The 13,873-nt window shown below is 39.7% G+C and overlaps 1 protein-coding gene across 2 annotated transcripts in view; it reads right to left on the bottom strand.

The window, feature by feature from the left end:
• Nucleotides 1-13,873, bottom strand: part of GABRA3 (gamma-aminobutyric acid type A receptor subunit alpha3) — a 236,506-nt gene that overhangs the window by 89,886 nt on the left and 132,747 nt on the right. For both annotated transcript variants that reach the window (XM_055563543.1, XM_055563544.1), the window contains exon 4: nt 4,059-4,126. In XM_055563543.1, coding sequence (XP_055419518.1) covers nt 4,059-4,126 — 68 coding nt within the window. The remainder of the gene's footprint in view (nt 1-4,058; nt 4,127-13,873) is intronic.

A 13,873-nucleotide genomic window follows, 5' to 3' on the forward strand; every position in this document is an offset into this window, starting at 1 on the left:
TTGGTTAAGCTAGGTGGTTAGTTCTGTTAGTGTATTGTCTACTTTCATCATTACCTGGCTGTCCACTATATAGCCTAGGAAGTTTCTCCCAGATTATTAAGGCATGATTGACAAATAAAAATTGCATATTTTGGTTATATGATGTGATTTTTAAAGATCCATGACATGATGATTTAATATATACATTGTGAAATGATTACCACAATCAAATTAACACACCTATCACTACATGTAGTCACTGTTTATGTGTGTGCATGCATGTATGTGTGTTGAGAACATTTAATAGCTACTCTCTTTAAAAATATTAGCTGTTGGAATGGGGTGGATGGTGGGAGGGAGGTCCAAGATGGAGGGGACATATGTCTAACTATGGCTGATTCATGTTGATGTATGACAGAAACCAACACAATACTGTAAAGCAATTATCCTTCAATTAAAAATAAATAAATTTTTAAAATTTGCTGTTAACTTTCTACTTTCCTTTCCAATCACTGACCATTTGAATACCCTACCATTGTTAAACCAGCATCCCACTTTTTCTTCATTCTAATTCAGAGGATCTTGACCAGGGAAAACTACCATTGGTCAAGAACCACTGCTCACTGGTAAGGAATAGACAGATTCAATTTGTGAGACAAGTGGAAATGAAACTGCATTTTTCATTAAACCTCCCTGTCATTGCCACCTCTGCCATCTTTCCATATATTGACTGAGAAAATGGTCTAAAATATCCTAAAAATAGAAAATCATAGTCACATGACTTCAGTTCATTCAAATTGACATTATATCCTTTGTTCTGTTTCTTTTCTGGGAGACTATCAACACAGGATTAATATTACTGCTGAAAAACTATGTATTGTGTGATCATACAGCTCCATTTGCTACAAATGGTCAACACATGTTTTTATTCATAATGCTTGTAAAGTATATTAATGCATATATATGGAATTTAGAAAGATGGTAACAATGACCCTATATGTGAAACAGCAAAAGAGACACAGATGTAAAGAACAGACTTTTGAACTCTGTGGGAGAAGGCGAGGGTGGGATGATTTGAGAGAATAGCATTGAAACATGTATATTATCATATGTGAAACAGATCGCCAGTCCAGGTTCAATGCATGAGACAGGGTGCTCAGGGCTGGTGTGCTGGGATGACCCTGAGGGACGGGATGAGGAGGGAGGTGGGAGAGGGGTTCAGGATGGGGAAAACATGTACACCCATGGCTGATTCATGTCAATGTATGGCAAAAACCACTACAATATTGTAAAGTAATTAGCCTCCAATTAACATAAATAAATTTTAAAAAAAGAAATTAGATATAAACATAAATGATTGTCTTTTAATAGTATTTATATGTTGGGGTTAGGTTTGTTTTCCTCTATTTAAAAATAAAATTCTGGGGAAGTCTTTACTTCAAAATAAAATAAAATAAAAAATAAGTGTATTTGACATGTGTTCTGCCTTTGAAGAACTTTCATCCAAGTGGAGGAACACAGTCATTATTTTCCCCTCAAATTTAATTTGTTTCATCTCATTCATTCATAAATTTAACAAATAGTTGAGAGTCTGCCAACTGACGAACACCAAGTTAGGCATTGGTGGTAGTGAGATTGACAAAACAGACATGACTCTTCATTGAGCTGTCAAACTCAGGATCAATGTCTGTGGGAGTCAGTGTTTAACCAAGGAGCGCAATGGCTACAAAGGGCTATGGCTGGTGCTGGTTCAGTGCTCAAACTGCCACCACAACTTTCCCGCTTTGTGAACAAAAGACTGTCTCTATTTCCTTAGACAATTAGGCACCAAAGCTCCCTGTTTGAGTGGAAGAAAGTCAAGAACCCAGCTAGCTAGCCCTAATTTTCATTTACTTTTCCAAGTAGTATGTGGGCTCAGGGGAGCTTGCTTTCTTGATTCAGTTAATTACTAAAGTCACACGACTATATGATGTTTCTTCCGAAGTCATCCCTGATCCTGCCACAATTGCCAGTCTATTAAGTGGTACGGGAAGAAAATTTTTAAAACACCAGAAATTTGTTTCCCAGCCAGATTGATCATAGCTATTCTGCCTTGTGATAGGATGGAAGTTCAGCTAAAAATAACCTGAAATGTATTTGACCAAAGGTTGTTCTATCAGGAAAGGACCATTCTGTTATTTCTGCTTAATCATGGGTCAGTGCGGGGGACAGACAAGTGGAAGAAGAAACTTCAGAAGATAAAACGTCTGGATTGTTTGAAGTGTCTCCAGAGCCTGTGCATACCCATGTGTGCCTTCTTGGGTGGGAAAAGAGCAGGGAGACAAGCTGGTTTGGGCAGGGGCTATGTGAATATTTCTGTAGTATCTCAGAATTGGGGTATCTGTTTGTATGTGTGTGTCTGTGGAGTGCCTGGGGTAGTGTGTAAGCTGTTTTTTTTTTTTTATTCTGCATATACTTTCTTATTTTGCCTCAATGTATTTATGGATGTAGATTCATAAGGGAAAGTGAGTATGTGTGTGTGTGTGTTCAAACAGTAGCTACAGTTCCTTTCTTATGAAAATATTAATCAATCACTAATTCCCAGCAATAAAAAAGAGAGCTGCACCTGCCTGGAGAATTTGGTTATCCCCCTGGCTGGCCTCACAACCACTTATGACTTCCTCTCCTGAGAACTAGCTTGTTTCTCCAGTTGACTCCTACACCTTGCCTGATTGAAGGAAGACCCCAGTAAAGACATGCCTAAACCACTTCTCAGCTCCCAGTCTTTTCCCCCTTGTAGTTCATCCTATACAGACTGCCAGATGAATCATTCTAAAATAATGGCTCTGCATTACCTGTAGGAAAATCTATCATGACGCTACACAACCATTTGTGTTTACCCAAAAGATCTAAACAAGCTTTGACCCTGCTAAGTAGTAGTCCCACTGAAGATAAAGAAAAATATCTATATAGTGAGCAGGGACATTTCATATTTTTGAACATATTTTTTTTCTAATTTTAAGACTTTTTTTTCAACCCAAAGTCACGCATTCAACAAAACTTTATGGACCATCTAATAACTTCAGACATTCTGAGAAGATAATAGCTTCTTTGTCTTGCATCATGATAATCTTTCAAAAATCTAATATTTAGAATCTGAAGTAGGTATTTATCAGGTCCTCCATTATGACAAGGTCTCATGTCTGAACTCTTCACTGCATTCTTTACTTTGGCAGCAAGGGAGAAAGGTAGGAGCAGGGGAAGTCCTCGTAGATGGCTCATGAATCATCCCCTTGCTAGTTCTGCTAGAGTCATCGTTTAGTCACTCAGTCATGTCCAACTCTTTGCAACCCCAAGGACTGCAGTCCACCAGGCTCCTCTGTCCATGGGATTCTCCAGGCAAGAAGACTGGAGTGGATTGCCATTTCCTTCTCCATGGGGATTTTCCCAACCCAGGGATCAAACCTGCATTCCCATTGGAAGGCAGATTCTTTACCACTGAGTCACCTGGGAAGCCCAGTTCTGCTGTGCCCTGCCCTATTCCTTGAATCTGCTCTGAAGCTCTCCTCCTCCTTACACCTACTCACATCTATAGAAGAACCAGTGTCTAGAAGTAGGTTTGACTCTTCCCCCAAATGGTTTGCATTGCTGTGGTCTGTCCACTTCCCCAGTGAGTGCTTGTTTGCAAGGAGTGGACTTCTCAAATGATACCACCAGTTGCTAGACTGAGAGTCCTCCACCACCTGCCCTTCTCATATGACCTATTTGTGCTAATTTGTGTGTGGTGGACCAAATATAAAGGGTGAGGGTCAGAGAAAGTTTAATTGAGAATAGGGAGCCAAGCTGAATTTTGAAAGACATGTTGTAGAAAGAAGGGAATGGTACTCCTAATGGAGGGTTATATGCTTGATACGTGAATAGGCGGGGAGAGCAGGGCAAAAGATGCATTTAGTTAAATGTAGGATGGTGAGGGTAAGGAATTCATGAGACAAGACTTCTCAGAATATAGTTCCAAGGCCCTGCCACAGGAAAACCCCAATTTGTTTACTTTGACCTGTTGCATAATCTTTCACTTTTACCTTTGCAGAAACCATACTTACCATGTCAGTGTCTGACACAGGGCCAAAACTGGTCACATAGATGTCAGTCTTCACTTCAGTCACTGCATCTGGTTGAAAGAAAGTAGAAAAGCAGGGTGTTAGGAAAGCCTGTTGCCTTAGCTCACATAGAGTCCAGTGCTGTTCTCCAAAAGAAAGCGAACTTACTACTTCTAAGAAAGAATATTTGGTAAAATCATAGGAAAACCCCTCAAAAAACTCTCATTTGTACTATTTCTTCACAGAGAATGTGCTCAGTATAGGAACAAAGTCCATCCATTTAGATACCATTGAGAGTAACAGCAGAATTCCCAAACTCCAGAGCCTTTCGAGATCTCCAACATTCACACAAGCTGGGATGTCACACTGGGATTATCCTTACCTGTGGTACATTACAGATGTTCAGGACATAGGATGATTGTACTGCCACTTCCTAGCCCACTTAAAGTAGGGAGGGGACATGTGACTGGTTTTGGTTATAGGAAGAAATATGTGTCCCTTCCTTTGGAACAAATAATTTCCAATGCAAGACACTCCCTGCCATGGTAATCATGGAAACTACTATAGTAATCATGGAGCTACTATAAGACTGAAATGGTCTGGAATGTTGATCCAGAACTTGGAGGATAAGTGCCCTGGAAAGTTGCCTGGACCTACAACAGATTTTGCATCAATGAGAAGTAAACTTCTGTGGGGTTAAGTGACTGAGATTTGGAGATGACGATAGCCCCTGATATACACTTTGCATGTTTCCATTGTAACTATCTGTTTACTTGTCTGCCTTCCCACAAAACGCAAGAGCTCCTAAAGGGCAGTGTTCCTGTTTTGTTACCCATTTGTACTCAGTAGATAGAAAAGGAGCCTGTTAACTCAGAAAGTGCTCACTGAACATTTTTGGTATTAATGGATGCATCTTATCACATATATATATTTGCCAAGTTGCAAAATGATACTCAGAGAAGTGAAATGACTGCACTGCTAAGTTTCCCTTTTCCTCCTTCTGTCAGCCCCATTTACTGCATTGCAGCCAACCCACTCCAACATACCTCAAACAGAGCACAGGATAGCCTTCTTCAGCTTTGCAAAGTCAATGAGACCCTACCAAACACCTCATCATTACAGTTAACTCAAGCAAGGCTCACTCCAGTCCAGCATGAAAGTGAAAGTGTTAGTCACTCAGTTGTGTTCGACTCTTTGCAACCCCATGGACTGTAGCCCACCAAGCTCCTCTGTCCATGGGATTCTCCAGGCAAGGATACTGCAGTGGGTTGCCATTTCCTTTTCCAGGGGACCTTCCCGACCCAAGGATCGAACCTGCATCTCCCGCATTGGAGGCAGGTTCTTTACTGTCTGAGCCACCTGAAGTTCCCTCCAGCCCAGCATACCTGACCCCAGAGCGCATGTCAGTAGCACAGCTAATACACATAAAGCCCACATAGGACTTGATAATCAGGTTGGTTACTGCAGTCAATGGCACTATTTTCTTAATTTTAAAATTTATATTTCCTTTTCTAATTGAACTATAGTTGATTTAGAATATTATGTTCATCTTAAGGGTACAATATTGCAACTCAATATTTTATAGATTATATTCCATTTAAAGTTGTTATAAAATATTGGTTATAGTCCCTGTGCTGTATATTACACTATTTCTTCTACCTCATGGAAAGGTAATGGACAAAGCAACTCCATTTATAGCATGTTTACTATATCCATCCAGTCCTGGGTCCTAGCCCAGATGTACTTTATATCTTGTTGACGTCCCATTTTCCAGAGCCATCCCTTAGGCTTAATACATTGTTCCCCTATACAGGCACATATTATACTCAAGGACACTGCACACATCCACAAACATTCCATTTTCAAAAGAGACTATGAGTATCATTTAATAATCATCAAAGATATAGTCAATTCACCAAAACACACAATTTACTTCCAAGCTTATTCAGCAAATAACATGTCTCAAACTAGAGTTGTATTTTAAGTATTTGGACTTTCATCTAGAGCACAGTCTTCCCCCTATTTCTGTGCTTCAAGGACAAGAGACAATACTTCAGAATTCAGAACATACCCCCTGAAGATTTGTCCCTTCAGATACACTGCCACATTCACTGGCTGTAGAAACACTGCCCTACCCCAAAGTACATAAAACACAATTAATTAATGGAAGAGATCACAATTATAGTTGAATCCAATATTCTAGGCAGGACATAGTTAGACACAGAACAACTTTCTAAACCAATTTAATTGTAAAAGTGGGCTTCCCAGGTGGCTCAGTGGTAAAGAACCTGCCTGTCAATGCAGGAGATATAAGATGCTGGTTTGATCCCTGGGTTGGGGAGATCCCCTGGAGTAGGGCATGGCAACGGACTCCAGTATTCTTGCCTGGGAAATCCCATGGACAGAGGAGCCTGGTGGGCTACAGTCCATAGGGTCACAAAGAGTTGGACACATCTGAAGCAACTTAGCACACAAGATAGTTACGCAGATTAAAAACAGGCACCCATACTATAAAAGAAAAGAAAGTGAAGTTGCTCAGTCATGTCCAACTCTTTGCAACCCCATGGACTGTAGCCCGCCAGGCTTCTCCATCCATGGAATTTTCCAGGCATGAGTACTGGAGTGGGTTGCCATTTCCTTCTCCAGGGGATCTTCCCGACCCAGGGATTGAAACTGGGTCTCCCGCATTGCAGGCAGATGCTTTACCATCTGAGCCACCAGGGAATCTTATAAAAGAAAAAGGAGAAGACAATTAGTAGTGATAAAGTCAGGACACTGCTTTAGTTCCAAGAGGACAGTGGAGTCACTGTAGGTAGAAAAGAAGAGTCTTGGGCTGGGATAGGAAGGCTTACTTACATTCTGGATCTGACCCTGACTTTCTGAATGCCTTAAGATTTTTTTTTTTTTCCTTTTGGCTTTTCTCTTGTACAGGAGGTTTGTTACCAAACACATTTGAATTTTCTCTCTGCTCTGACTAGGAACTCTGACAGTGCAAAAAGCATGTGACTAAAAGTGTCCAGTGGTAGCAAAAGGCAAGTTTATTCTGCTGCCTGAAGAAGGTAGGTCAGTATGATCAGGCCACCCAAGATGGCTGTTCTCTTGTTCTCTGTACGTCCACCTGCTGGACCAGTCTCTGCTTCACCTACAGCCCACTCCCATGACTGACCTTCTCTCTTAGTCATAGAGGCTGATAAGTAAATGCCTACTCACTTCTGGCCCCAGTTAGTGACTGATCTAATCTTAAGATCAGAACTATCTCCACTATGATGATTCATCACAGTGGCAGTGAGGGGTGCACCCCTCTACTGCTTTCCCTGGCAAATGATGAGCATCAACCTAACATCAATTCCCCCCGTTACTGGTAACCTCCTTCCCACCCATTGATTGCTAAGAAGAGGCTGCTTTCCCAATGAATTAGGTCTCAGCCAAGCTTCAGAACTTTCTCTGACTTGGAAGCAAGGAAAGACTTAGGAAGTTTGGTCTATTACAGTGGACACAAATTCATTCTTACTCTATTTCTGTCCCATTTTGAAAGAATCTGGTGGATAAGAGAATTAGGGGAATTGATACTAAATGAAGGGGAGGTAAAGAAGTGGGGAGAAAGAAAGAAAGAAAAAGAGAGGGGAGGGAGGAAGGTAATTAGAATCTGATTAGAGGGAAAAGCAGAATTAGAAAGGATGAATGACAAGAGTGAGAAGGGAAATTAAAACAGTCAGACAGCAAGAGATGGCAAGAGCTAACAGGACTAAAGAAAGACAAAGCAAGAGAAAAATGCTAAAAGAAAAAGAGAAGTAATGCTCTTGTCACCAAAGAAGCCAGAAATCTCTCAAGGAGTAGGGTATGAAGATAGGGATTGTCACTTGTATCATGGCAGCACAAGTGACGGAGGGCTCTGAATTTATGTTACCATCCTTAGATCTCTAGCCCTCTACTCTAAGAGCAGGTAAACACATGGATATTTGACATTTCTCCAGTGTCCCATACAGGGACCACAAAGCCCCAATTACTAAATCTCATCTTTTGACTAGGAAATCTAGGTGCTTTGGAGCAGTATATGTGCCAACACACAGAAGTACCCTGCAGAAGTATTGTACAGTGATTAAAAGCATCACTAACTGCATCTGAATTTAGGTTCTGTCATTTACTCTTTGTGTGCCTTATGTCACTTAACTTTTTTATGCCAGTTTCTTCATCTGGGAAATTAGGATAATGATACCACATATTTCAGAATTGCTCTGAGGATTTAAGGAGACAGTATTGAGGCCAGTATTTAGAACAAATCCAGTGCTCACTATATGTTAGCTGTTGCTGCAGCTTAATACTATTCCAGAGGCGAGGCCACATGAGCCACCCATAAGGCCAGGTGGACACAGAACTCACCCAGAAGTCTAAGGTCCTCAATTTCAGACAAAGAAGAGAGTATCCACCCACCACTCCAGCTCCTCTGTGTGAAGGAATAATTAGAAGTTTGCTATTTCATTTAATTAAATGAAAAGACCAGTGAATTAGACTAAAATTGGTGAGGGCTATAATTCATAGTCTAGCCCCTGTTGACAGCCTTCTCATTTTTCAAATGTAAGAAATTATTTAATTGGGAGATGAGTGGAATTCTTTCTTATTTTTAAACAAATATTTTCTGTTCCTTGGCTCTTTTTAAATTACTTTGAAGATCTAATTTCCTTCAAATATTACCTTCTGAAACTAAAGGTGAACAGAATTCTTTTCCTTTTGCAAATTTACTGTGGTATTGCAAGTAAAATTCCAATAAAATAAATTGGAAGTAAAATATAAACTTGAAATTTATATTTATATAAACACACATGCCTTTAGCCCTCAGCAGGACTCCCATTGGTGGGGAACTTATCAACCAGTTCCTAATGTCATTCCAACTTGCTTTTGATCTGAAAGAGTAAAGATAAGCCAAATAGCAAGTGACCACTATGTTTATGTTAACTATGAGGCTCATGTATGTGCTGTGTGCTTAGTCGCTCAGTTGTGCCTGCCTCTTTGAGACCCCATGGAATGTAAGCCAGTAGACTCCTCTGTCTATGTGATTTCCCAGGCAAGAATACTGGAGTGGCTTGACATTTCCTCCAGGGTATCTTCCTGACCCAGAGATTGAACCCACGTCTCCTGAGTCTCCTGCATTGCAGGTGATTCTTTACCCACTGTCATCTCACAATAAACTGTATTTCCTTGTTTGAATTAAAATAGATCCCCATTAAGCTGTGGATTTTCTTCTTTGAGCACAAACCAGAGTAGGTTCCCCAACTCTAGCTTCTCCACTCCAGCACACATATAAACATTTGTCTTAGTACTGCTCTTTGGATCCATTCAACAAAGTCTGCTTCCGGTTCTTTTGAGACTTAAAGACTTTCAGAGATTGAAAAAAAATTGATCATGCTACCCCTAAGTCTGATCTTTTTATTCTTTTCCATGTCATGATTTTAAGCACCCTCACTTTTCCCATTCACTTTCCTCTGCCTTGGGTCTACTTTTTTTTTTTTTTTAACTGGCACTCTGAAATGTTTTATGATAAAACTGTCACAATTCTATTAGAGACAGGATTATAAAATGAACAATATGAACAAAAGCCAACCATACCCCCTTTATTTCATTATAGGCTATGATGGACTTTTCAATTCTTTCCAGTAACAGTCTTTCTGAGAATAGTGAGGTTTTAAGGACTGGAACTTTGACTAAAAGAACAAAGCCCTGACTTTTCTGTATTCTTACTTCCGTATCACTGGAAATTTTAGAGAATAATTGCTTCATCTTGTGCATGCTTTTCATTGTGAGGAGAGACTAACCTACTAGAAATGAGTTCCCATGTGACTAGCAGGTCTGCTAGCAACATGGATTTAGGGAGTGGGCTACAGTGACATGGACAGGCTCTCAGAGATCTGAGAGTTGGAGTGCTCTGTTCTGTTAACGGCCTTCTCATTTCTCTTTGATAATCCTTGGGGACAGAGATACTGTAAGTACTCAGTGACACACCCCTCTCCCAACAGCATTAATCACTGATAAGCTCTTCAGAGGAATCACAAACAGATGGTTTAGGGAAGCAGATATAACAAAAGTCTGTGTTAGAGATCCTAAGCTCTAATCTAAACTCTGCAGTTGAGTAATAACCCTTTTGCAGAGTGTTTGGGCACAGCTCATAACTTTTGACATTTGGTAGGCTAGAGGTCTAGCACTACGTTTATGCTACTCCATCTAGTGTCTGACACTTGGAATGTACAGCAACTCTTAATAGCTAGCTGCATGCAACATATGTTTATAACAAAACATCAGTAAGAAATACTACAAGATTTAAAAGAGACCACAATCACTACCAACTTAACAACTGTGGGTTCTCATTAACTCTACTATTGCTAGAATCTTGATACTCACAAAGGTAATATAGAACACACAACTGTTCTTATTTTCTCTGGAGCTACAAATCCAAGTATTGCCTTCATGGCATCCAGCCCCATCATTTTATGGCAAATAGAAGGGGAAAAAGTGGAAACACTGACAGATTTATTTATTTTCTTGGGCTCCAAAATCATTGCAAACGGTGACTGTAGCCATGAAATTAAAAGACGCTTGCTCCTTGAAAAGAAAACCATGACAAACCTAGATAGTGTATTAAAAAGCAGAGACATCACTTTGCCAACAAAGGTCTGTCTAGTCAAAGCTATGGTTTTTCCAGGAGTCATGTATGTATGTGAGAGCTGAACCATAAAGACCAAGTGCCAGGAATTGATGCTTTCAAGTTGTGGTGACGGGGAAGACTCTTGAGAGTCACTTGGACTGCAAAAATATCAAACTAGTCAATCCTAAAGGAAATCAACCATGAATATTCATTGGAAAGATTGATGCTGAAGCTGAAGCTCAAGCTCCAATACTTTGGCCACCTGAGGCAGAGAGTTGACTCACTGGAAAACACCCTGATGCTGGGAAAGACTGAAGGCAAAAAGAGAAGAGAGTGGCAGAGGATGAGATGGTTAGATAGCATCACTGACTCAATGGACATGAATTTGAGCAAACTCTGGGAGACAGTGAAGGACAAGGAAGCCTGGTATGCTGCAGTCCATGGGGTTGCAATGTGTTGGACATGACTGAGAGACTGAACAACAAGAACCCTATCACTAGGAAGGTTGGAGGGCAAAGATACTGCAGGAATGTCCTTCCATAAGACCCATATTAATGCCACTAGAAGCACTGAGCACTGTAACCAGTTTTGAGAAAAGTCAAAATACCATTTGAGTATTTTCTTTACATGGGCCAAACCCTGGATATTAATTATTTTTTTCCTACCCCTTTCTTTACTACATTGGTGCTTATTTCTTGCTTTTGCCACTGGTCCTCTCTTCTGTAACATGTATGGAACAAATAAAACCATCAGACAGCAGCCTCTTCAGTGGTTCATAACCCTTTGCTGAAAATACAGGCCACTCCCAAGAGCCAGTAGGATTTCCTTGGGGCAAAGTTATGAGAAATTTAGAGAGGGAAGCAGAAGCAGTGCCCAAAAAATGACCAAGAAATAAGTTGGAGAATGACTACATGATGTGTTCTCCACTCTAGAGGCACATCCTTAAGCCAGAACAAGTGGAAAACCAGGGGAAAAGCAATATAATTTTTAAGACAGCTGAAATATTCTAAAATGTTACAAGGACACTCTGATATTTTTCCAGGGCCTACTGATTTTGACCTTATGCATAAAATTAATAAATGGTAAATGGAATCTGGAAACTTGGGTTAATCCTGGTCCAACCTCAAGTTAACTATACCTTAGTTTCTTTATCTGTAAAAAATGGAATTGATTTTGTTACGATTCCAACACTAAAATCATTGGCCATAATCGATTAAAAGAGGCTACCAGAGGGACTTATACTGTCATTGTTATTGTTTGGAACTTCCAGATAAGATGGCACAGGTAATAAACACACAATAATGAGACATAAAACATAAAAGATATAATTGTTTCAGATAAAAGATCAAAATGTCATGTAACAGAAATAAATCAAAGATGTACACAATATTGAAGCCAGAGTTCTGGTCTGAAAAGAAGAGGTGAAGTGAAGAAATTAAAATATTTCTTTGTACAAAAGGAGAAATTGGAAGTACAATACTATACAAGCACAAGACAGTAAGAAAAAGAGGGTGAAAAACACCAATTCAAACAAAGTTAAACTGGTTTTTGGCATAGTGGAGTAACAGCATTACAGCTTTTCTTTCCCACTGATTATAAATACAATTTCTGGATAAAATACAAAAGCAATTATTTAAGCACTCTGAAAAGTGAAAAAGAACAGGTGGTTTATGGAAGGAAACCAAAACTTGGAGAAGCAACCCACAGGGAAATATGTTTCCTGTGTTTTTTTCTCTTCTTCTTTTCTCTTGTAGTTCTGCCTCAAAGGCAAAGCTACATGGTGGGATAGTGGCACAAACACCCAAAACTCCTGACAAAAAACATCTGTCCTACCAGAGAATCAGGGGAAAAGGCAACTGCAGACCAGAGAGTATGGGGAATCCCAAAGTACAGAGGGTTAAACAAGAAGATCCAATAATTCTTCCCTCAAAAAACATAGGTTTACCGGTAAGAACAAAGGAAGCGAATCCTGAATATTCACTGGAAGGCCTGATGCTGAAGCTAAAGTTCCAATATTTTGGCCACCTGACGGGAAGAGTGAACTCATTGGAAAAATTCCCACCCTGATGCTGGAAAAGGTTGACGGCAGGAGAAGGGGGCAACAGAGGATGAGATGGTTGGATAGAATCACTGACTCAATGGGTATGAATTTAAGCAAACTCTGGGAGATGGTAAAGGACAGGGAAGCCTAGCATGCTGCAGTCCATGGAGTTGCAAACAGTTGGACAGGACTTAGCAACTAAACAACAACAACATACCCCTAGGACAGACCCAAGGCAGCATGTGCAAAGGCTTTGACAAGTACACTATGATTTCACACAAAATTTCACACTAGTCCTGAGTTACACAAGTATAGCACAGACTCAAAGCCATATAGCAAAGGTTTTGATAACTGAATTATGAAGTAATATGTAATCCACAGCCCAAGTCTTGGGACTATCCCCTAAGTGATAACATGTGTGAGATACACCAAGTGCAGTATAGCAAAGATCTTGAAAACGTAAAGATCTGGGTATCACCACCCAGAGAAAGCAAGGCAGACCTTGCTGCTTAACCAAGTTGATTCTCTGCTAAAACAAACAAACAAAAAATCAACATTCTCCAAAGCATTATGACAAGGCTGAGGCTCCACATAATATGAGTCAAAATGTCTAGAATAGAATTCAGCATTATTTTACTTAGAAAGAACTAGAAAAATGTTGCCAATTCTGAAGGGAAAAGACAACAAAGGTGAAATATAACACAATTCAGATGTTGAAAATGTCAAAGATTTTTAACTCCAATTGTAACTAAGTTCCATGAGGTTAATGAAAATACATTTTAAATAAACAGAAAGATGAAGTTCTCACAGAAAAATTAGGAAATACAAAAATAACCAATTTGAAAATTGAGAAGTGAAAAAATGCAGTCACCAAAATAAAAACATTCACTGTATGGTCTCAATAGCAGAACAGAGATGACAAAGGAAAAAGTTAGCGAATTTGAGTGATAGAAATTATCCAATGTGAAGAACAGCAACAAAAATGTCTGAAAAAAATATGGAAAGAACCTCAGGGGTACTCTGAACAATGTGATACTCTCCAACACATAGAGCACTTGAATTCAAGAGGGAGTGGGGAAACAAACTAGTAAAGAAAAAATATACTTGAAGAAATAGTGCTCAGAAACTTTTCAAGTTTGG

The sequence above is a fragment of the Bubalus kerabau genome, chromosome X, assembly GCF_029407905.1.
Source record: "Bubalus kerabau isolate K-KA32 ecotype Philippines breed swamp buffalo chromosome X, PCC_UOA_SB_1v2, whole genome shotgun sequence".
NCBI classification, from domain to species: domain Eukaryota; kingdom Metazoa; phylum Chordata; class Mammalia; order Artiodactyla; family Bovidae; genus Bubalus; species Bubalus kerabau.